This window comes from Doryrhamphus excisus, linkage group LG6 (assembly GCF_037039965.1).
Source record: "Doryrhamphus excisus strain RoL-2023G ecotype Guam linkage group LG6, RoL_Dexc_Guam_v1.1, whole genome shotgun sequence".
Classification (NCBI taxonomy): Eukaryota; Metazoa; Chordata; class Actinopteri; order Syngnathiformes; family Syngnathidae; genus Doryrhamphus; species Doryrhamphus excisus.
In genome coordinates, this window is record NC_136362.1 from 17,578,286 (window position 1) to 17,603,695 (window position 25,410).

At 41.8% G+C, this 25,410-nt stretch overlaps 1 protein-coding gene across 1 annotated transcript in view; it reads right to left on the minus strand.

Annotated features, from left to right (window-relative positions):
• Positions 1 to 2,566: 2,566 nt before the first annotated feature.
• LOC131125210 (potassium/sodium hyperpolarization-activated cyclic nucleotide-gated channel 2) overlaps positions 2,567 to 25,410 on the minus strand; it is a 36,114-nt gene continuing 13,270 nt past the window's right edge. The window contains exons 4-8 of the mRNA XM_058066523.2: positions 21,000 to 21,218; positions 8,353 to 8,499; positions 8,028 to 8,268; positions 7,795 to 7,959; positions 2,567 to 7,493 (exon numbers count right to left, since the gene is read on the minus strand). Of these exons, the coding sequence (XP_057922506.2) occupies positions 6,544 to 7,493; positions 7,795 to 7,959; positions 8,028 to 8,268; positions 8,353 to 8,499; positions 21,000 to 21,218 (1,722 nt within the window). The 3' untranslated portion in view covers positions 2,567 to 6,543. The remainder of the gene's footprint in view (positions 7,494 to 7,794; positions 7,960 to 8,027; positions 8,269 to 8,352; positions 8,500 to 20,999; positions 21,219 to 25,410) is intronic.

Sequence of the window (25,410 nt, forward strand, 5' to 3'; positions counted from 1 at the left end):
TAGATGACACAGTGAAGGCCGTTGTGCTTCTACTGTTTGTTTTTCCCACTGCTCACTTCCTTCCCATCGCTTGCTTACTGTCCAGCAACTGTGATGCTGATGATGCTGATGCTGCCTGCGGCTGCTGGATGACTGACTCCCCCCCCCTCCATCTGCCTGTCTTGCTCACTGACTCATTCATGGACTCGGAGCTTTAACCAAACGCTAATCCTGATTTCAAATTTGAGCTGCGTTGTCATGACGCATGCCACTGCTGCAAAGACACATTGGAGTTCAGCGGAAAGGAAAAAGGACCTCCGCCAAGGTTGAACAGTTAGGAAAAGTTGGATTGAGCGGCGGTTCTCAAACACCGAACTGGACAGTTTCTGAAGTAATGATTAAAAAAGACACGTTTAAAAATGTATTGTAAATAGCTACATAATACCTAAATGAATACCAATCTGGAAACAAGGGTTATTATTTTATTGGATAAATAAGCCCATAGTTGATCCTTGACACATTGATTGTTACGTATAATTGAGTCTGATGCTGCCACCAATAGACTTATGACTTCATTAATGTGCATTGTCACATATAAATAAATAAATACATAAATAAATGTACATATCACAATGGTGGTGGTGGTAGGGGGTTGTTAATCACAAAATTTGGCAGGTCTGTTTCTAGTCATGCTTGAACAACGCTGATGCTAGCAAACCATATTATTAGGTTCTCAATAGTATTTAAATTCAGGGGTGCTGTGGAAAAAATAACTGTAATACATGAAATTGTTGATATAGACCTGCTGAGCATACAGGGCGGTTACATGATCTTGACTTTTTTTTTTTTTTGTAATGTTTCTCTGATGTACTCCTTCGTGATCCTATCCATCCTGGTCACTTTTTTTAGACACTTGTGTGAAAATTAAGTGAGTTATTTCAGAATATTAAGACTATTTGATATTTTTCACAGAGTTTGCATGTACTTCCCATGCATGCGTGGGTTTTCTCTGGGTACTCCGGTTTCCTCCCACATTCCAAAAACATGCTAGGTTAATTGCCGACTCCAAATTGTCCATAGGTATGAATGTGAGTGTGAATGGTTGTTTGTCTATATGTGCCCGGTGATTGGCTGGCGACCAGTCCTCTCGCTCAAAGACAACTGGGATAAGCTCCAGGCCATACCCCGACTCTCGTGATGATAAGCGGTAGAAAATGAATGAATGAATGTTTGCGGCCATTTTGGATTTGGAAAAAGTTCTGATGGGGCTGAAGAGTTTCCTCTGAGTCTGCATTTTTATCCAAATATGCACCAACATGTCATGGTGCTACACCTTCACAAAGTTGTGCATGGAAGCAATAGGCGAAACTATACCTAACAAGCTGCACGTGTCACTATGGAAACGTTATTGAAGCCCGGTATCGGGCAAAAGGTGAAAGATGGGACAGGGCAGTAATGGACTAAATAAGCAAATGGCCCAGTGGAGGTAAAAAGCAACGGGGTTGGTGCAGGAGATGCTGATATGATTAATTGAAGTAGGACAGCCAGGGACACAGGCACTGCAGAGAAAACGAGGTAGAGGACAATCCTTGGACATGTACAAGATGAAATTTGATACACGTGCTACTTATATAGCTTTAACTTTGCGTGTGTGGCGTTCTCATTTAGTAGCAACCACATGTATAGATATTGTGTGTCAATATGTTAAAAAAAAGAGAGCGCATGTGACACACGTCAAGCTAAAACTATTTCAACGCACTGCGGCTGTGGCCTCGCCCACATTTGTAGCAACACAATGTCGAGCCTGGTGTTAAAACACCTCACCTTGCATGTAATTGTAATCTCCCTGCTTCTGTGTGCATAATCATTGAGGATCCAGACACCAGTGTGTGTGTGTGTGTGTGTGTGAAGGAAAGAGAAAGAAAGAATGGGTGGATGCTGCTCCCAGGCTGCCAGAGGAGTGTGTCCTTGGACTGCCCTCATCTCTGACGCACACACACCCAACCACTCTTTCAGGCACATTCATACACACACTCTCCACGGCCACCGGTTCATTTGCTCTCTCTTCACATAAGACTAATACAAAAACAGGGGGGGCCTGCTAGTGCACGTACGCAATGTGACGTACAGGAATAAATACACCGTGTGCCTCACACACACATATAGAAGGCTCTTTTAGACCGAGCTCAGACATCTCATCAGGGATGCAGCAGAGCCCCTGTCTGCAGAGAGAGATCTCATCTGATGTGGGGTGGAATGAGGCTGATTTACAAGGTTGAAGTGTGAGTGTTTCTATGTATTACAGCAGGGTGTTCAAGGAAAAGCACACACACACACACAGATAAGTATGCCAATGCGCTCATCTTTTTATTGCACAACAATGTAATCGTCTTTTTACGAACGCTTAAACAACATTGCCACTGACTGACAGACCAGCTTGAGAGAGACCAGGGTGTGGCTCGTGTGTTGTCGGCTATAGCAGAGGTGGTGGACATGGCAGCCTTTTTTCTTTTTTTTTTGGGATACAAGTTCAAATCTGGGAGCTGGTTGGAGCTTGGATGTGTCATTTCTAGACATCACTTGGTAGTTGTGAAACCTTTTTTTTTTTTTTTTTTAGCAGAAGATGGTTGCAGACTGGCCTTTGCGTCACATTGTCTGTGCTGTTTCTACATGTTGCTGGTAAAGTATCTCTGGTTACAGAGCTAGGGAGTGCTACTTTGGATGTGCTCAAGTAATTTCTACACAGCACGACTTGCCTCAGTGTTATCTTTTTCTCAAGTGGGACCGAAGTTATCGAAGGAAAGGCACAAGAACAAACACACGCACACACACACAGGCACACAAACTCAAGCACACGATACAGTCCTGAAGCAGAGAGAAGGCTTAGGTTAGCTAAGCAGGCTACAATAGCTACGACACAAACTGCTAAATGAAATCATCGTGCATTGGTTGGTATACGCGACAATGTCTAAGGTATGAAGGTCCCACTTAGAAACATGTGAAATTGGATGCACTGAGCTGAGATTATATCAATTGTGACGACATTTTTTTTGTGATCAGTTTGCAACCAACAGCCTAAATGATCTCTATTGTGCAGGCATCTCTGCTTTTTTTTTTTTCTCATTGCAATTTGGTTACCAAAGTTAACATCTCCGCTGCTGATATACCAACAGAGGACCGCCAGAGCTCACCCTCTCACTGTAGAAAATAGTTCTTGTACAGCAGGTTGTGGTTAAAAACACAACAATGTGCCCCCACATCTCTGTGTGTACCGTATATACAGAACATGAACGTACAGAGTACAGCGCGCATGGTGTTGGAAGGCTCAAACCAACAAAAATGTGCAATATTGTGATTTCCCAAATCAGGGAAAATTATAAATACTGACATTGTCATTTTTAATTTAGCAATACTAGTCTTGAGCTTTTTTTTTTTTTTTTTTTACATATATTGCAAGTTTTAAAATAAAAACACATATTTGCATTTTTACAGGCACATACATACCACAAAAATAGACTATGTGGAAACTAGATATACTAGGCACAAGGTATATACAGTCCATGTGCATGGGACACATTGTAAAAAGAAAAAAAAACATACGGACAAATCAAAAACACATTTATATAAACAAAAAGTAAGACCCTGATTTGCTAACATATCAACACCAAGGCATTCAGTACCCTTAAATATCTGGTACAGCAACAAATGAGAGGTTTGAGTCTCTGATACTCTCAATAATTGTCAGTCAGTGTCAAACATGTGTGAGAGGTTCTAGGCCCACTTCACAGAAAGGTCCAGGAGCAGCACTCAGAACCCGGGACAGGGTCCTGGTTTCTGATCAATGATCTGGGATATCCTATCCTTTCTGTGATTTACACACTACAGTATCTTAGTGGACGAATGTAATGGAACAGTGTCTGATATTGCCTGAAACATTAGCTCTTTAGCTCCCTTTGCTCTCACTGACTGTGAACCCCTTCACGTAATATCAGCACAGTCCTGATAGCAGCTTAATAGGGCAAACTCTGGTATTAGCACAAAGGAACAGGGAAGAGGACCAACTGATTACACTGGAACAGTATCGAAGCGCACACAACAGCTATACGGACTCAAATGGACTCGATTTATTCACAATCGTATTGGCCTTTTGGCATGTGCCTTTCCCATAGGAAAAAAAAAGCAATATAAAGTTGCTGATGAGTGGGGGCCACAGCATTGTGACCCACTATGACAAAACGGTTTAGTGCATGTTAGTCACTGAACACATGTGAAAATCCAACATTTAAAAAAAATAATAAAATTAAAAAAAAAATGCCATGAGATGAAGTGAAGCCCTTGGATAAAAACAATCACCTTACACCTTGAATTAAAGACCTCAGAGGTGGTGAAAACATGGCAGTATCGTGCCTGATAGATAGGATCCAGCTCAGGGTTTTAGCCAATTTAAGAATTCAAGAATAGACAAGTGTGCATCAATCAATGGCCCACTTGGCTGTAGCGATCATTACATCTCTGAAAAGAAAACCTGAGTGAAATTTCGCAATGTGTCGTTTTTTAGCGGAAAAAAGACGCCTTGTTTCTCTATCGGAATTGAATTTACCACAAGCACATAATCGGTCCGAGGGACCATTTCAGATAGAACGGCGTATTGATTTTCATTTTGATTCACAAGGTTGTAGTGCAACACACAAGGTGCTTAATAACTCATACACCTCAATAAACCTCACTAAACCGATGGATCCGCTCATGTTTGATGTAGCGATGGGATGTTGGGGGGGTGAGCATACAAGGAGAAGCATCTTCAAGAGTTCTTAAAAAGACACACGCACGCATACACACACTGCAACCCCCTTTGCATCAAAAAAAAGCCTATTCAAATCATCATCCCTTTATTTACATGGCAGTTCATATCTGATTAGCTGTCTTCCTTCATACATTCAGCCACCGTGTGAAGAAGAATTATAGAACCAAAGCCTCAACCCATCGGAATCAAAATGTCGAGACATTCATTGTTAATGTAGGATTTAGCATTTTGCAGGTCGATTGACTTTAAATGTTATTTTTAAAAGGCAATGCCATGTCTTTACCCCATTTACCCCAAACCAACCCCCACTTTGATCCTACAAGTGAACTCCCTCAGATGGGTTTTAAAGTGACATTCTTGTCAAGGTATGAATTCTTGTTGCTATGCACCGGCTGGTTCCATCGTTTTTTTTTTTTATGTAATTAAAAAAAATTATTAGTTCTTTTTCTTCTCTATCGTCCCTTCAAATATTTTTGGTTAAGGTAACAACATGGTCACTGGATTACAATAGCTCAAGTGAAGCCACAACAGCTGCTGGATTCCTTAAGAGTTCACATTAAAAATAAAAGAAAATCACTTTCCTGTACAGCATATGTATAGATATTTATATTCATATATATTTATATATAGGCGGGGTAGAGTATTGCAGAATTATATTGCATGTGTTAATCAATAAACCTAGATAAAAACAAGCAAGTATACAATATGAGATGGTCTCCTTTTTTTTTTTGATAAAGCTGAGATTATTTAAGCGCCTTTTGCCTCCAGGCTTACAATCAGAACGCCGAGCAAACATCGGACCACTCGGCAGATGTTTCACGAGAAAGTGGTCAGCGCCGCCGTCAGCATATCAAACTAATCAGCCCTGACAAAGCCGAGTTAGAGAGAACGCGCCAGTGAGTCCATTCTCCGAAAATAACCCCCACCTCCCCAAAAAAAAAAAAAAAAACCCACATACAGACACACACACACAAACGTACACCCATGTATATACAAACACACAAACCAAATATATGGCTTCTAACGTTGAATCAAGGCAGTTAAATAAATGGCATTTTTCTTCTATGTTTCTTTTTTAGTTGATACAGACACAACCAGACTTGGTGTTCAAGCTCAACTTTGGTTTGGGTAGATACAATGAATATAATATTATTTTCCTCAAATATTTACACTTCGATGTAAGATCGACCAGCGGTCTACAACACTAGTTTGTCCACTACTATTTGAAACAATATGAAGAGCGATGTGTTATTTTGCTACGACAGCTTTATACGGAGAAAAGAAATTACACTCTAAAACACTTGAACATTTAAAATGTCATTGTCATTTGACCTCAAGTCCCTGATTTTCATTTTTAAGTCCAGCTCCTGCTAGATTGCATTGCATGGATTCTACACAGTATGCAAATGTTACATTAATCGTACGTTTCTAAATATCTTTACAGTAAAGACAGCGATATACAGTAGGTGTTTGGAAGCAGAGTGTAAGGGGTGATACTAAGAATAAAAGGTGCTGGCACAGGAGACTAGACCAGTTCAACCTTAAGTTAGACTAGTTTCATTGTATAGACTTTTCCTCGCCGCAGTCCCAAAATGTGGAGACACGTCTCCTTCAGCAGACACCAGCTCACAGCGCATCCACGCCCAATGACTGGTGGAGCCGGCAACAGCCCATTGGTCATCTAGCAGGCTGACGGATCAGCGAAACTGACCCAAAACAAACACCTACAAAAAAGGCCTCTTTCCTGAAATCGACCAGGGTCACAAGTTGGAAGACAGCCGGGATCTGGCAGAGTCTAGCTCCGGAAGGCTGACAATTGAATCTTTCTTGGGAACGGCAGAGTCTGGAGGCCCTGATCCAGTAGCTCCTGCTACTGTCCCCGTCGCAGCAGGTCCACTGGGAGGAGGAGGAGGAGGTGTGGAGGCGAAGGCTACCCTTTGTTGTGTGCCCGCCGATCTCCCCACCCCGGAGGGCCCGGGAAGGTTAGGGTGAGGGGGACCGATGGAGGTGTTGGAGGTGCGGGTGGAGGGCGGAGGGCTGGGGGCTGCGGATGCAGCTTGGGGCGCTCCCTCCTGGGGGAGTGAAGGCTGGGAGGCAGACAGTGCGCGGGTGTCCTGGCTCAAGCTCCCTGTGTGAAGGGAGTGGGTGCTCTTATGTGAGGCAGGCCTCGGCTGGGTCTGTGTGGGACTAGGTACATGGTGCTGTACTAAGGACAACTGGGACCCCGAAGGGCCTGCACTCGCCATGTACTGGAAAGTCCGCCCTGAAGCTGCTAAGGGGCTTTGGACGGGCGGGCTGGAGATAGCTGATCCAAACGCCCCTCCAAGCGTCTGAGGGGGCTGAGACTGAAGAGGAGACATGGACACGGGGCTTTGCAAGTTCTGCATCACCTGGAACCTTCGCACCATACGAGGAGACTGCAGAGTCCCTGGACCCACTAAAGGACTCGCCATTTGAGGGCAGAAGCTCATGGCCACTGCCTGCTGGAGGGTGGCGATCGCAGAGCCCGTCTGAGACTGGCCCGGGGGAGCGAAGATGCCACCGATTGAAGGCGTCATCGACATGGCCCGTGGCCTCTGCAGGTCCACGAGCTTCACCATTTCGCGATCATACTTGACAATCTCCTGGATCATCTCGTTCTCGCGATTATTGAAGACGCCAGAGTTAAGGTCGTGCTGAACTTTGTGCATCAGGATGGAATTCTTTTTACCTGAAGAGAAGATATGGACATTTTATAGCGGAATACTTTTGTCCATTCATCTGGAAGAACATTTGAGGTCTGTATTCTAAAGATGCTTGAAGGTGTCAAAATGTCTTGGTAAAACAAAGAAATAGGGGTTTAACACAAGCCTTGCTTACTCCCCAGAAAAATATATTTTTTGGAGCTTATATTTTTCTTGTACGTCCCACAGTAGAACAAGTTCTGAAAGTCAGAACCCCACGTGGATGTCTCTTTAATATTTGTATGATTAAATCAGACTATCAAGCTTTTTTCATCTTTTTTTGTTTACCTATACGATCCAGACGATCAATGGCAACGGTCTCAAAGGCTCGTCTCATCATGGGATATTCCTCCAGCACCTCATTGAAGTGGTCCACAGACAGAGAGTAAAGTCGACAGTACGTCTCTGCTCGGACGCTAGCTGTCCGCCGTCCCCTCGTCAACAAACAGATCTCTGAAACAACAAAGAAAGAATCAAAAAAAGAAAATAACAAACCAATAAAACATTGACCGTTATCCTACCTCCGAAATAGGAGCCATCAGAGAGTTTCATCGCGAGGGTGCCTTTGGTGATGACACTGCAGACTCCATGCTGGATGAAGTACATTTTCTTCCCGATGGTGCCCTCCCTTATGATGTAATCATGTGGTTGGAATACCTCAAAGTGCAGCTTGGTCAACATAGCCGTGACAAAGTTTGGCTCGGCGTTGGCAAACAGCGGCATGGAAGCTACCAGTTTGCGGCAGTTAAAGTTGACTATTTCCTGAAGGTGGATGCAATGACGTGTGATGCATTCAAAAACAGTAAAACCACAGACTCTAATTGTGTGCTTTTTTGTGTCTCTTACCTCTCTGAGCGGCTCACTGAGTTCTCCCAGAATGCTCTCCTCATCAAACATCTTGCCCTGGTATCTGTGTTCATAATAGTCGTGGATCTTCTGACGGAAGTCGGCCGGCAGTTTGTGGAAAGACATGTACTGCTCCACCTGTTTGTACTGTAGTCGGGAGGAAGTTAGAAAGGAAGTTATTGTATCTCTATAGTAGATACTATATACAGTACACCAATATGCTAATATTATAAGTGCAGATGTATTTTTAAAGGAAACCTATAATGCTCATTTTTAGGCCCGTTGTATTGAGTTGTGGACTCCTATAGAGCAGCTACACACAACAACCCGCACAGAAGGCTTTCTAGATCTTCCAGAATCTGCACCTATTTCAGCTGCATTTCCTTAGATTTTCAAAACAGTCTGTTTTAATTTACTCCACCCACGGCCTTCCTGCAGGTCACACTCCCGAGCATTCTTGAAGACTTCCGGACTACTGCCAAACCCTACTTTCTAATTTTGTCTGTATTTGGGTTGATAATAAATGAATAAACCCTTCTGAGAGCTACTTGAAAAGTGGTGATACTGGTGGCTAATGAGCTACTGGTTGGAAACCCCTGACTTACCATGTATAAACTCATAGAGTGATAACATGTCTGCGTTTACTAAGTGCAGACAATGATGGCACAGCATCGGTAGTGCCAAGTGTAATGTGTTCATTACGCATTTTTTCCAGGACTAACCGTGTTTAAAAAAACACTGATTGGTGGGAAAAGGGTATTAGCAATTCCAGACATCGGCACTCCCTACGCTCCCTGTATGCACACTTCATATTGCTACACAGACAACCGCTTACTGACACAAAATAATGGTAATTATTAATGGTTAATTAATGGTAGGGGTGTCAAATCATTACAATTTTTTTATAAAATTAATCACAATTTTCAAATTAATTGAACATGATTAATCATCAGCACGCAGGGAACACAGCTAGGAGAGTTTGCATGTTCTCTCCATGCGTGCGTGGGTTTTCTCCGGGTACTCCGGTTTCCTCCCACATTCCAAAAACATGCTAGGTTAATTGGCCACTCCAAATTGTCCATAGGTATGAATGTGAGTGTGAATGGTTGTTTGTCTATATGTGCCCTTGTGAGGAAAAGCGGTAGAAAATGAATGATTGAATGAATGAATGAATGAATGAATGAAAAGGATACACTATACTACGGTTGCCTAGCAACAATGCCAAACAAAATGCAGAATGGTACTAGTCCTGGAAAATCCGGGTCCACAATCTGAAACAGGGCCATTGTGGCTGACGGATGAGGATAAACGGTAAAAAATGAATGAATGAATGATGATTAATCCCCATTTGGATATGTATGTATCAACATCTCCAAATGAACTGAAATTTTAAATCATGCTAAAAGTCATTTGCAGACACATGTTTTCAAACATGTCTGAAAATGTATTTGCTTAGCATTAGTCTCTTTAATATTAGACAAACATTTGAATCACACTTTAAACACTAAAGTGTCTTTGAGTATTTTGAAAAGTGCAATACAAATAAAATGTATTATTATTATAACCAAACCATGTTGGCAATCAGGTGTTGCATTCAAAGACGCTGCGCAATTTAAGTTGAATTCAAATTTTTTGAATGTATGTACATGTATTTTCTGAGATTTCTGAAATGCAGAAAATTGTACTTCTGCCGAAAGAGTTAGTGAGTGAATCCGCTTACTGCTTTAATTTTTCTTTCGGTTTATTTAGACCACTCATTTGGGATGCTCCAATTAAGCCGATTCCATATTGATTTCATATATTTTGCTCAATTTGTACTATTTAGGTATGAAAGATACCAGGTATAGTTACTTTTAACTGTACATTTTATAACAAAATGACTGTATAGTAGCTCATTTGGATCTGTAACACAACACAGGCATTGTATATCATTAGCAGTTCATTACTAACCAACGGTGATGCCAAACACAGAAACATTATGCAAATTAATTCCAGTTAATTCAAGTGTGTCGACAAAGTAACCTCACATGCACACGTCCTTTAACTGTCAACTGAAATGAACTCACCCTTGATCAATGAGCCTTGGGACGACTATCAATGGAGGATCAATAGAAAATGAAGGCCCTGTCACAGCAACAATGCAAACAATCCCCTTCTATAGTCACGTTTGTGTCATGCAAAGTGACCACTGGCAAACCACAGACTGTACACTGTATATACTGTATAGCCAGGCAGCCGATGGTTGATAAATGAGGCAGTAAACAGAAAAGACAAGCTGTATAGTTCAGTTCCTCTCAAATGGAACGCCGGGTAAGACCTCAGTCAGCTTAACGCTGTCTAAAAACACTATTTTCAACAGGATTATGTGACAACCAAGCACATATTCTGTGAAGCTTTCAGACTGAGAAGGTCATCTTCCATATACCCCTTTAGAACTTTCCAGTACTATCACTGCGGACTACAACCACGATAACCACCTTTGATTCATACCTCTCTCATAGCGTCAATCAAAACTGAGCATTACCTTCACTTTCTGTACTGTCATTCATTCATTTTCTACCGCTTTTCCTCACGAGGGTTGCGGGGGTGCTGGAGCCTATCCCAGCTGTCTTGGGGCGAGAGGCGGGGTACACCCTGGACTGGTGGCCAGTCAATCACAGGGCACATATAGACAAACAACCATTCACACTCACATTCATACCTATTCTACTACACATAATATTGCTGTGTAGTAGACAATAATATTGTCAAACATGCTCACTAGAAAGCAAATATATAACACTTTGCACCAGAGACTAGACAAACGTCTTTGCAGAGTACACAAGAAAACAAATGGAAACAAATGGCACACAGAATAAGAACGATAAAAGTAACAAAAGGCAATGACATTCAATTTTCATTATATTGTGTGAGAAATTTCAAATCATGTCAATCCGAGGGCGGCACGGCGGTCGAGTGGTTAGTGTGCAGACCTCACAGCTAGGAGACCCAAGTTCAATCCCACCCTCTGCCATCTCTGTGTGGAGTTTGCATGTTCTCCCTGTGCATGCGTGTGTTTTCTCCGGGTATTCCGGTTTCCTCCCACATTCCAAAAACATGCTAGGTTAATTGGTGACTCCAAATTGTCCATAGGTATGAATGTGAGTGTGAATGGTTGTTTGTCTATATGTGCCCTGTGATTGGCTCTCGCCTGAAGACAGCTGGGATAGGATCCAGCACCCCCGCGACCCTCGTGAGGAAAAAGCGGTAGAAATGAATGAATGAATGAATGAATGAAAGTCAATCCAAGTTATATGGGTGTACTTTGGGGTTTAATAACACATGAGCTATATTTTTAAAATAATAGCACAGGCAACAATATTTCATTAAAAAAAAAAAACAAGTGTTTTAATTACCTCTTCTGGAAACTATATGTTCCTATGTACTCACATTTTGTACTCACATTTTCAACAAAACTGTCCCCCTACTGTAAAAGGTCACAATATGCATGACAGATACATGACACAAATCACTCATCATCAATGCATTTGTGTGTTTCCTGTATCATACACTATGAAATGTGCCTGTATTAAAACATTCACTTCCAACACTATGTGGTTTGACGTCACTTTTAAAAGTGGGAAGTGTAAAGCTCTAATTATGTGAGCAATGTCTGTATCAAATGCATCACATATAGGCCTGTGATGATAATCAATAAATCAATTAATCGCATTACAAATAAAAACAAGCTTGATAAATTGACATATGCACTCATGTTTGTTTTCTTCCTCTCACTCTCTCTACCACACAGGCTGGATGTCAAGAGTGTTCACTCTGTGCCTCTGTCTCAACACCTGGGTGTGTTGGTTCTATAGTGGAGTGAACAGAGTGAGTGAACCCTCCCATCAGTCATTCACTCTTTTTGTGCCAGTGGGTGGAGTCCTGGCTGCTAGCGAGTGCTGCAGATTGCAAGTGAGCAAAAGCAAATGTGAATGAAGGAACAAAAACCATGTTTTCTAAGGCGAATGCCACAGCACCTGTGTGAGAATATTTTGGTTTTAATAGGAATTAACTAGGTGAGGCCGTGAACACTGACGAGCCAATATGTCGGGTTTGTTGGAAAGTAATGGTATCAAATTTAATATATATTTAAACCATCAAAATACGGCAAGATACTGCAACTATTACATGTTATCATCACTGTACATGTTTTATCAAACAACGTTGTTAGAGGTTTTTTTAGAGGGCTTCATAGTTGAAAAAGGTGTATCCCAACGACAGCATTGTAAGCTACCTCATATTAACTTGTTTTCTCGTGTTATAATGCACTTATGTTTCACATAAGGATTGCGAATGAATGAATGTTCAGTAGGTGTCAGTAATGTTACATTGATGAGGCATAACATCCGATTAGATTACCCTCACACTGCATGGAGTCAGCCATGGCATGTCTGAAGGTTTCCGTGTGGAAATGGTAGCTTTTTTGACTTCTTACTTTGTCCTTCTTCCCCACTCAACACCGTTTGAAACCCTTTCTTAAGTTTAGACTATATTTTTTAGAATAAATTTAAATATTGCAGGCTAAACAGTTCACTTGGGAGCATGCTATGTGTAAATCTCTTGTGTCCCTGCAGTGAGCGCAGGTGAGCAATGTGTTGTAAACAAAGAGTGTAAGGGTGATTATAGGGTGTTGTTTCATGTCTGCAGGGCTCTAATAATGGTAATAATCAGACCATAAAGTCATAAACAACTTTCCTATTCACTAACTATAAAAATATTCAAGTTTTTAATATTGAATTTGAATCTTACTTTGTGGAAAATCACTTATTACGGTCGGGTCAGGAACCAATTAACTGCTACCAACAGTAGTGACAACTGTACTACGAAATAGTGTTTACTCACTATTAGGGAGTCCATCGCCATACTCAAATCAGATGGCTGATCACAAATTATAAAAGATAAATAAATGATCACTATATTTAATGTTATTAACACATATTACTAGATAAAGGCATCTCTCCTAATCAGTACTTTACACCTAATAGACACAGAGTACACTCTGCAGTTAGTAAAGGAAAAAGGGCATTTTTTTCTGTAATGAGATGATAATGCGGTGCAGACGTCACAGCTAGGAGACCAGGGTTCGATTCCACCCTCGGCCATCTCTGTGTGGAGTTTGCATGTTCTCCCCGTGCATGCGTGGGTTTTCTCCGGGTACTCCGGTTTCCTCCCACATTTCAAAAACATGCTAGGTTAATTGGCCACTCCAAATTGTCCATAGGTATGAATGTGAGTGTGAATGGTTGTTTGTCTATATGTGCCCTGTGATTGGCTGGCGACCAGTCGAAGACAGCTGGGATAGGCTCCAGCACCCCCCATGACACTCGTGAGGATAAGCGGTAGAAAATGAATGAATGAGATGATAATGCATTTCCAGCACAAGGTGGATAGTCATTTTTGAGCAAAAACAGTTGTGGACCAATAAATAACATGCCATCTTAAAATAATTCAATATCCGACATGAGGGAAAAGTGTTGGCAGGTGATGGCATTACGCAACGCCCCCCGTTTCACCTGCACGTCTGAGTTTCTTGACATGTGCAGAATAGAACGCGGCCACAACAAGCGACCTCGGTGTCCCAACTCTTTAGCAGCCACGTCAAAACAAACGCTACAGCTGGTGTGCCTTTCTGACTGTAGATGAAAGGTGCTGATTGGGAGCAAAGTGAAGGTGTCGAGAGGTGCGAGGGAGAACCTGACGCTCCGCCCGAGCAGCTGTTCTTCCACATGTGACCTCTTTTCGGCATAGTGAAGGAGGCAGCTCTAATGAGTTCAAATGGGATTTACCTTACATGATGGTATTTAATGACTGGACACAGTGTGTGTGTGTGTGTGTGTGTGTGTGTGTGGTGAGGGATAAAAAGTTGCACAGAGGAGATAGAGCAAGCAATCAGCTGGTGCGTCACAGCATAGCCACCGGGAGACTGACAAAGAGCCAAATGAGAGAAAATGACATCCATTTGCTGTCACTGTGATGACGTATGTGGCAGATCAAGTCTCAAGCTGACATTTTGTCATCCAAACTAACAACTCATTGCTTTTTCTCATTTGTCTTTTACTGCACCAAACAAGGATTTTTGGCATGAGACTTTGAACATGATCCTTTCTTTTCTTTTCTTACTATTCTTTCATTTCCTTCTCATTGCTTTCTTTTCTTTTTCATCCCACAACTCTCCCCTCTTTTCCTTTACTTCCCTCTCCTTTCTTTTCTACTTTCCTTCTTTACCTCTACTTCTCTGTCCTCTCCTCTTCTCTCCTTTCCTTCCCTCTCCTCTTGTCTCCGCTCCGCTCCTGTCCCACAACCTCTCCCTCCATTGGAAATTCTAATTCCAGCTCATCCCAAACGGCCATGGGAGGATGTATAATTCATTCACTTGGTTCCCAGCTAAATCGTTTCATTATATTATGAAGCACATTCGCCAAAGAGAGGAAAAATCAGATAGTGGGAGCTTGTCTTGTCTGGCTTTCTATTCACCAATGTGCATGTGGGGAGGAACAACATACTGTGGGGTCTCTTCGCACACTACAAAGTCTCTTCTAATGAAAGGAGGCAAGTGAAAATCGGTACCAAAGGAGACTGATACGAGCTTGATCATCACACAGACTTGCTGGGAGAATATTACAAATCATTTGACATGATAACCGCACATATTGGTGCATGAGGGCTGTGTTTGGCTAAGATTTTTTTGCAAGGTCAGCCTGCTTCAGGATAATTGGAGTGATCAGTGACAGGATGTCTGCTACGCTGTTGTGACAGACGCATGGAGACAAAGGCGAGCACAGGAAGAAAACAATGTTGTTTTCGGTCTTGTGCTGCATCACATCCAAGTACCTCAGACTGATTGTCTGCGCGTCTCACTGATTGGGATGATTGTGACAAAGCGACACGAAAGGAGAGACACTACAAACTCAAAGCTAATAGCTGATTAGCGGATTTTTAATAACAAAAAAGAATTTACATTTCTTTAAAGTGGGATTCTCACTTCATGTCCACAAAAAATGTGGCTGTCAAAGAGTGACCGCACTCGGTAAATATGATTATGATACATTTTTGTGTGGTATAAAAAATGGACGGATGAATAAATAGGTCCTAAAAAATTTTTTTTGTCACAATAAAAACTAAAATGCAGATGTAGCAGCAGCACGACACAGCAGCCATCCCATGCAGCCCACCACCACAGCTTCAAAAAAAGTGGAAAACCCTGAAAACTCACATAGTAATATACACTGGTGAACACCGGCAAGCAAAAATTATATATAAAAAAACTATATATATATATATAACCATATATATATATATATATATATAACCATAACCACACTGCTGATGGCTGATAAATGAAGCAGTAAAAAAAATGGCTTTCTCAGACTGTATATTCAGCTTTGGAACACTTTACAAGACCACAGCCAGCTTGAAGGCGTCTAAAGCACTATTATCCAAATGTGATAACTCAGCACACGCTGCTTTCAGGGACTGAGAAGGTCATCTTCCGTACCCTACAGTATAGGTTTGTGTCACAGTGCTCTGTTAATATGTTTCATAGATTGCAATTCTCCATGTCAGTACCACAAAATCTCCAATTTCAAGCTGCTTTTTACTCAAATAGCAACTTCCACCTCTCAATGCTAACTCCACGCAGGCCTATTTTCCTAAGTATATCATCAAAATGGCTCTCACTGTACTAATGTGGTGGCTAGGCACATTCATCTAGCAGCATCATCATCCTTACTGGCTCGACACTTTCTGCTCTGCATGTTGTTTCATAAGCACAACTTCAGCTCAAATATTACTAATCCTCAGAGCAGCAACAGCAGCAGCCTAAAAGAAACACTTTGCAGTGGTGAAAAGCTGACAACTGGTCAGAAATACACTTTACTGCCCTCAGCAAGAAAAAAAAATATGGACAGTATATTAGGGCTTTCAATAACTATATTCATCCATTTTCTATACCACTTATCCTCACTAGGGTTGCAGGGGGTATGCTGGAGACTATCTCAGGTGTACACCCTGGACTGGTGTACACCATTCACACTCACATTCATACCTGTGGACAATTTGGAGTAACCAATTAACCTTTTTGGAATGTTTTTGAAATTGGATAATATGTTTGCTTTATGCAAATGATCAATGCACCAAGGAAGGAAGTTCCAGTAATGCGTAAAAGGAACAAAATACGGCAAAATACTGTAAGCATTACATGTTATCATGAATGTACCTGTTACTACAGCATGAAACCTTGGTGGAGGTTTTTGGAAGTATTTTTTGAGGTTTAATTGCAGTATCTGTAGGGGGCATAGGTAGTTCCAATTGCATACAGTATCTGTTTTTATATCTTTAGAACACACAGAAAAGATAAAGATGTGTGTTCATGTCTCACATAAGGCCTGTGGATGATCAGAAAAAAGTGACCAAATATAGTTATTCATTCATTCATTCATTTTCGCAGGGGGTGCTGGAGCCTATCCCAGCCATCTATGGGCGAGAGGCGGGGTACACCCTGGACTGGTCGCCAGCCAATCACAGGGCACATCTAGACAAACAACCATTCACACTCACATTCATACCTATGGACAATTTGGAGTCACCAATTAACCTAGCATGTTTTTGGAATGTGGGAGGAAACCGGAGTACCCGGAGAAAACCCACACATGCACGGGGAGAACATGCAAACTCCACACAGAGATGGCCGAGGGTGGAATTGAACCCTGGTCTCCTAGCTGCAAGGTCTGCACGCTAACCACTCGACCACCGTGACGCCCCCAAATATAGTTATTTGATACTAAAATGTTAAAAATAACATTCATTGTTTATTATGACCTTGGTGCCTCCAATAAAACAATATAATTCCTTTATCAGAAGGCCGAGTTAGCAGTAGTATTGAGAGGGATGAGGTGTCACTGCAACTCAAGCTGATCAAATATGGTTCCTTGCTCTTTCCAGTGCTATCCAAACCTTTAACAAAGCCATCAAATTATCAATGAAAGCAGTACCAACGCATGACTTAATATAGCATGGTTCTGGAAGTGAGCTTGTCTCAACTCCCCCGCATCCACAGCACAAACACTAGAGATGACATCACCACTACAAAAAAAAATTGCTAGGCAGACAAAAACGCTGACAAAAGCACTGTAAACAATGTAAAATAGCCCGGGCAGTTTTGCATAAGAATTCCTTGTGACAAGGAGGCCTCCCAGCTACAGTATGTCTCCCACAGGTTACCCCTCCCCCTCCATGCTGCTCTCTGTAGCTTACGGATAGCAGTTGCACTGCATGTCTCAAGGACACCACCAGCAAAGAGGAAGAGAGAGCAAGAAGGGCTGCAAACTAAAAAGAAGCAAAGATCAGGTGAAGCCCTTTAAAAGAGGGAGGGATGAGACTTGAGGCATGGGTGAAGATCGTAAAGCGATGAAAAATAGGAGAGAGAGTGTGAACCAGGGAGGTAGCCATCTTTGCCTACGTCACCTTCAAGATGACATTGGCAGGACACACAGGTCTGCTGCCTCATCAATTCTACTGCGGCCCAAGAGGGACATCATATCATCCCTCCAACCCCACCCCCTCCGTCTTCCTTCCACATCATCACATCAGCACCGCCACAAGGCCCCGCCCCCAACGATGTGCAGCCTCTACCTGGCCGAACACACCCGCGGACTATGATTGGCTGCTGAGAGCAAGCAGCAATCCTTCTGCTCCCCACTTGGAGAGACTCTGCTTAGAAACAGAGAGGAGGCTGCTCTGTGTTCCTGCACAGGCCACGGATGCAGCTCTGATGATCTCCATCCTGACTCAGAATAAATCTGACGGCATGACCAAAACAACTAATTTGACCATAATATATGATGTTCAATAAACCCTCATCATTTGATTGAAGTGAATGCCTCCAGCATTTGAATAGTGTACTTTTATCCTTACATCTCTTATGACAATGGCAGGTTGAACATGATACATTCATTTGTTCTCGTTTTTTTTTCATTGAAAAAAATCTGTCCCAGTGTCAAACTATCACCTTTCACCGTTAACCTGTACAATAAAATGATAAAGGCAAGAGTCACATTGCATTTTTTTAATCTACATAATTGGCACAAAAGCGTAAAAATAAGTTAACCACTCCTTTCATTCATTCATTCATTCATTTTCTACCGCTTGTTCCTCACGAGGGTCGCGGGGGTGCTGGAGCCTATCCCAGCTGTCTTTGGGCGAGAGGCGGGGTACACCCTGGACTGGTCGGCAGCCAATCACAGGGCACATATAGACAAACAACCATTCACACTCACATTCATACCTATGGACAATAACCTAGCATGTTTTTGGAATGTGGGAGGAAACCCGAGTACCCGGAGAAAACCCTCGCATGCACGGGGAGAACATGCAAACCCCACACAGAGATGGCGGAATTGAACCCTGGTCTCCTAGCTGTGAGGTCTGCATGCTAACCACTCGACCGCCGTTAACCACTCCTAATAGATAATAAATACAATAAAACAGTCTGAATTTAAAATAATGTAACATAAGAATGGACTGTAACAATGGTCCTTTTTTGGGAGTAAATTGTGTAGAAAAAGCAAATGATGAATCAAAACACCTTTTGGTTAGTCCTTAAAACTGAGGGTCAGGTTCTCAGGTTGAGCACAGTATGAAACACCGATTGACTTTGTTTGGATTTTGAAAGTATCTGACAACAGAGATATAAAGAAATCCGGTCCTGGGTCAAACTATCACCTGATAACTATAACACAAGATTACCTTCAGTGACTGAATAGAGGCAATTGTTTTCCGATACAGCTTCTGATGCGATGTAGGGTGTAAAAGGTTTGATTGATCAAATGATATTACTCAAACAGAGAACAATAATCAAAACAGACCCATTTACTTCTTCTAGCATCTGGCGTATTGTATTAGCCAATGTAGTGGTGGCTAGGCATAATAAAACGAGGTACAAGGGATGCTCATTGAAAGCCGCCTTTACTCACCATCGACAGGGGAAGGTCATCGTTTCTGTTACAGCTAATGACTTCTTGTCATCCCGTGGGAGTTTCCCGTATAAGACTGCTTCAAATGCACAATGAGTTTGCTTGAATTGCAGTGACGGTATCTGAGATTGTAGAGGCAGGCCGATATAATATGATACTCATCTTTTCCCTTATAACGGCCCAATATCCAATATCAATATCGAAGGTATCCATTCTGAAGTAGTGAAAAATATAATTCATTCATTGATTTTCCACAGCTTTTTCCTCACGAGGGTCACTGGGGGTGCTGGAGCCTATCCCAGCCGTTTTTGGGCGAGAGGCGGGGTACACCCTGGACTGGTGGCCAGCCAATCACAGGGCACATATAGACAAACAACCATTCACACTCACGTTCATACCTATGGACAATTTGGAGTCACCAATTAACCTAGCATGTTTTTGGAATGTGGGAGGAAACCGGAGTACCCGGAGAAAAACCCACACATGCACGGGGAAAACATGCAAACTCCGTGAAAAATATGAAATAGTCTTAATATTCTGAAATAACTCACTTTTTTAAACTTAAGTGTTTAAAAAAGTGACCAGGATGGATAGGATCAGGAAGGAGTACATCAGAGGAACATTACATGTTGGAGGCCTGGGAAATAAAGTCAGAGAGGCCAGACTGAGATGGTTCGGACATGTCCAGAGGAGAAATGAATATATTGATAGAAGGATACTGCGTTGAGAAGGACGTAGAGGAAGACCAAAGAGGAGGTTTATGGATGTAGTGAAGGAGGACGAGGGTAGTTGGTGTGAAAGAAACATGCAGAAGACAGGGTTGGCTGGAGGAGATTGATATGCTGTGGCGACCCCTGAAGGGAAAAGCCCAAAGAGAAAGAAGAGGCCGCAAAAAAAGCCAAAGAAAATGGTTAAAACTCTGAAGCTATGTTTGTACTTCAGATATGTAGTTTTGGTTGAATTTCGGTTGTATAACCTTTCACTTTCAAGATTCCACTGTACTTTATATGAGCTTTAAAACTTTTGGAGCAGACTTTGGAGGAAACGGATGCCTGTGACTTCATTTGTTGTTGAATCAAACAACAGAATAATCGAGAAAAAAGGCAATAAATACAAAAAAAATAATAATACACAGAGACAACATTAGGTCCTCTTACACGATCCAATGAAATCCAATACAAAGGCTCTTTTTTGAAAGATTAACAATGCTCTCTTGTGATTGATCAGTTTAATAATATGTTCATTATTGCATCTGTTGTCTCAGTATGATCTGTGTGTCATTACATTAAGACCTCTGTAAAGTTCTTCAATTAGATCCCTTGTGTAGTTTGCCTAATGTTGTGTCCAGTGTATGTGTGTGTGTGCGTGTGCGTGCGTGCAAACACTTAATTTATTTTGTGATCTGTTGCCAGTCAGTAATATATCACTTCCTTCAGATGGAATCAGAGTGACTATTTCCAGATCTGATAGCGTCAGGGAGGTGATGGAACAAGCTGATCAGACTATTTATGGCTCAGTGACGACATGAGATGCTTTCAACGATCCTTATGGCAACAGGCAGTAAAAAGAGGAGGATGTTGGCTCGTGTTTGAAACAAGACAAAAGTAATGAGACTCTGTAACAAGAAAAGGGCCCCACCTTTTCCTGATATTGCCGTCTGGAGGAGTCCAGGGATTGGATGAGAGCTGTGGCGTGGCCAATAAACACAGCATAGCATGTGGCCCCCACAATCATACTCAGCATGGTCAGCCAGATATCTGACAAACTCTCGGGGGCTTGGCGGCCGTAACCAATGCACAGCATGTGGCTCATTGCCTTGAAGACAGCAAAGGAGTACAGCTCGGACCAGGTATCATTCTGTGAAGAGATAAACAAACAGTTAACTGGGTTCATTATACATAAGTGGTATGTTTTGTTGGAGGAGCAGGAGGGAAGCCTTGGGGACAGCAGGGTCATGGAAAGCCTTCAGATAAATAAGAACTCAGGGGACAGTGTTGCACTAAAAAGACAGAGAGAAGTGGATAACGGAAATGACATTGGGGGAATTCCTTTGAGGCCTCATCAACTGAGCATGGAGGTTTTGGAAATGATATCCTCAGAGACAAATAATAATGAGAGGTCGTTAAATATGTCCTGTCAGAGGAGGGAATGAAGAGTGTGCTCTGCTCACTCTGGTCATTTGCTGCTTATGTTGACATTCATGCACACAACTGAACAAAAAATGCAGTTTTTAAATGAAAGTTATTATGATTAAGGGAGAAAAAAAATCCAAACCTACATGGCTATATGTGAAAAAGTGATCATAACTGGCCGTGCCACCCTTAGCAGCAACAACTGCAATCAAGCATTTGCAATTTACCATTTACAATATAATGGAATGGGGTTGCATGGTGGCCAGAGTGGTCGACCTGGTTTTGATTTTCCGTGTGGAGTTTGCATGTTCTCCTCGTGCGTGTGTGGGTTTTCTTCAGGTACTCCGGTTTCCTCTCACATTCCAAAAAGATGCTAGGTTAATTGGTGACTCCATATTGTCCATAGGTATGAATGTGAGTGTGAATGGTTGTTTGTCTATATGTGCCCTGTGATTGGCTGGCGACCAGTCCAGGGTGTACCCCGCCTCTCACCCGAAGACAGCTGGGATAGCCTGGGTACTTGGACTTGGACTTGTTACCATCCGATCACAGGGCACATCTCGACAAACAATCAATCACACTCACATTCATTCGGAATATGGGAGCAAAAACCCACACATGCACAGGAAGAACATGATGCCTGAGGGGGGAATCGAACCTTGGTCTTCCCCATCTCCTGACTGTGGGACATGCGCACTAACCACTTGGTCTTTCAAATTCAACTTTGGAAGGTGCACAATATTCTGCACCTTTATATTGGACAATGATGCCAGCAGGAGTTCATAATTGTAGCTCAACTTCCCATAGCTGATGCTGTGTTGGACTTTTCCAGAGACAGCAAACTAGTAGTAGCACTGCACTCAAATTTGCTCCTACTGCTTCAATACACAATTAACGACAACTGCATAATCGATTAATTCTTGAAAAGTGCCCTATTTTGCAAAATTGACATTTTAAAGATTTTATTACAGCAATGTACATGTTATAGTATGCTATGGTAGCATGATTCATTCATTCATTTTATGCAGGGTATACCCTGGACTGGTCGCCAGCCAATCACAGGGCATATATAGACAAACAACCATTCACACTCACATTCATACCTATGGACAATTTGGAGTCGCCAATTAACCTAGCAAGTTTTTGGAATGTGGGAGGAAACCGGAGTACCGGGAGAAAACCCACCACGCATGCACGGGGAGAACATGGTAACTCCACACAGAGATGGCCGAGGGTGGAACTTGGAACCCTGGTCTCCTAGCTGTGAGGTCTGCACGCTAACCACTCGACCGCCCTGGTAGCATGATGTTACTGTTAAAATGTGCTTGTAATGTCAGCACTGTGGCACACAAAGCCATGCTTGTGTTGCTAGCATTTGTGTCCTTCTGCCCCACTTCTTACTGTTACATTGCGGGATGTGCTATAGGACATCTATTACGTAGGACAAGCGAGTTACAGGGTATATTTAAAAAGTGTATAAAGTGCACAATCGTGCTTCTGGAAGCCACACACTCTCAGTTGTGGACAATTAACATAAATGCTAATGCTACACATACCTAAAATGGCACATCCCCAATATGGCTTACTTAAAAAGACTTTTAGGGTCATTTAACAATTGCTAAGAAACTTTTTTTCCCACTTTAAACATTTTAATTAAGCCAGTTATTGCATTAATCAATGTGTTTATTGACAGATAATGGACTCCTTGGCTCAGTGCATTCATGCATTTGGTCACTATTTCATCTTTCATCAAGATAAAAAGGAGTATTATGTCAATCATCATTTGCAACAAATGCAAAAAACAACAAATGACCAATGCTGTTACAAGTCCACAGCGACGCATGTCTCCATGTGTGTTATTAAAAGTAAGACTTCCCAAAATAAACACAGCTCCACCAAGGGGGACAAGGCTCAATAGTGGCTAGTGTGGAAATAGAAAGAGAAACAGTGGAGTGCAACAGATTGAATAATAGATGAACAACGAGCACTTTGATTCTGAAATAGCTCAGTCAAGAGAGAGGAGGGAGTCTCAACAGCTCTCCCAAGAGAGTCCAGTTTGGGAACTATTGCCGTTTTTGTCGGTAATCAACATTTCCATCAGCTACATATGAGTTCTTTTATGGCAAAATGTCTCTTTGTACACTCACCAGCAACAGAGTATTGAAGTGGAGGCTGCCGACTCTAATGAGATCCAAAGCTGGGCATTATTATCTTTGAAGAGGCTGAATTTGATTGTATTGGATGTCATTATTAGATTATGCAGGTCTACCCAATGTTGCCTGTCAGTGTAATCAATTATGAGTTTAACAAGGAGGTCAGGCGCTTCCACAAGTGGCACAATAGGGTGGCTATTTTTACAATCTCCTGAATTGAACTTGAAAATTGGAGAAAGGTGCCTGAATTTTGGAAAAGAGAAGCGATGGTGTTAGAAAGCCCATAATTTACATTGCATTGTATGTTCAGCTTAGAGTGCAGTGTTCGTTCTCAGGCAGTATTCAAGATTACATTCTGTTACTTAGCATACAGAAAACGCATTAATATTAATTTCATAAACATTGTGACTGTTAGAAATCCCATAATTTACATTGCATTGTATGTTCAGCTTAGAGTGTCGTTTGTCCTACGGTGTTCAGCGGTCAGTAAACGCACCACAGTGCGGGACGTTTTATTGGTTGAACAATTCATAGATATCTGAGCCTTATTGCGCCTCATACATCATATCACCAGGTTGATGCTGTGTGTGAATGCATAAAGGTGAGTTTTTGCCTTTATTGTGGGGGCTGTGGAGTAGTTTAGGAACCCTCTTCACAAAGTCAGGCTCCCTCGTTCATCGGTGCTAATGTCAGTATATCAGTATTTAAGCTAACCATGACTAACGGTTGTTCTAGTGAGTGTCATGTTTGCTTGGTTTCTTTGTTGAATTTCTGTGTGTAGCGTGCCTTTAGCTCATCATTATACTTGTGTAATATGAGTTACATTATGTTACTTTTCATTTATTGTGTATTTGTCTTTGTATGTATGTCTCATAAGTACCACATCATAACCTAAATAAAATCACCAAAAGAGGACAACCTTCCGTGTTCTTTGATTTGAACACGCCTCCTATACCAGGGGTCTCAAACACGCGGAGGCCCCTGCCTTGATATGAAAGTTTAATGTTAGTGCGGCCCGCGCAAGTTTGATATGGATGCTGTATGGTATCATGTACCCAGATTATTACATTTGATTCATGTTCATGTTAAAGGTTAAATAACTGTTAATAGTTATCCTCCCCATCTGCGTGGAAGTGGTACGTTTTTGGCTATTTAAGTTTAAAGGAAATAACTTGAAGGCTACCGTTTAGGTCGCTAGCTCTCTAGTTTGCGAGTTAGCATGTGTCTCAAGACCCTGCAGTTGCGCAATATGTTGTAAATAAAGAGTATAAATGTGACTATAGTCGTGTTTTGTCATGTCTACAGGGCTCTAATAATGCTTTGTTCATTTTAATCTGAAAAAAATAATTTGTCTACCCACCAACTATATGTGGTTTCTTAAGTTTTTATTATTTGCCATTTTATTATTGTTATTATATTTATTTATTACTGATTGATTGATTTTCTTTATTCTTGATTTTTTATTTATTTTTCATCTTATTTTGTGCAGAAAAAAAAATTAAGATATTTGAGAACAGTGGAATGTTTTATCTGAGCTTTTGTTGTAGAAAATCGGAACCAAAGCACTGAAAAAGTTTGTATATTTTTCTGATTTTAATAAATTTGGTTTTTTTTTTGGAAAACCTGATGCGGCCCAGCCTTGCCCAGACCCTAGCTCCAGTGGCCCCCAGGGTAAATTGAGGTTGAGACCCCTGTCCTATACTTTTGACCGCTCCAAACTAGTGCATCCTGGGAGACGATCTCACAACCCGAGAAGCCTCTCCA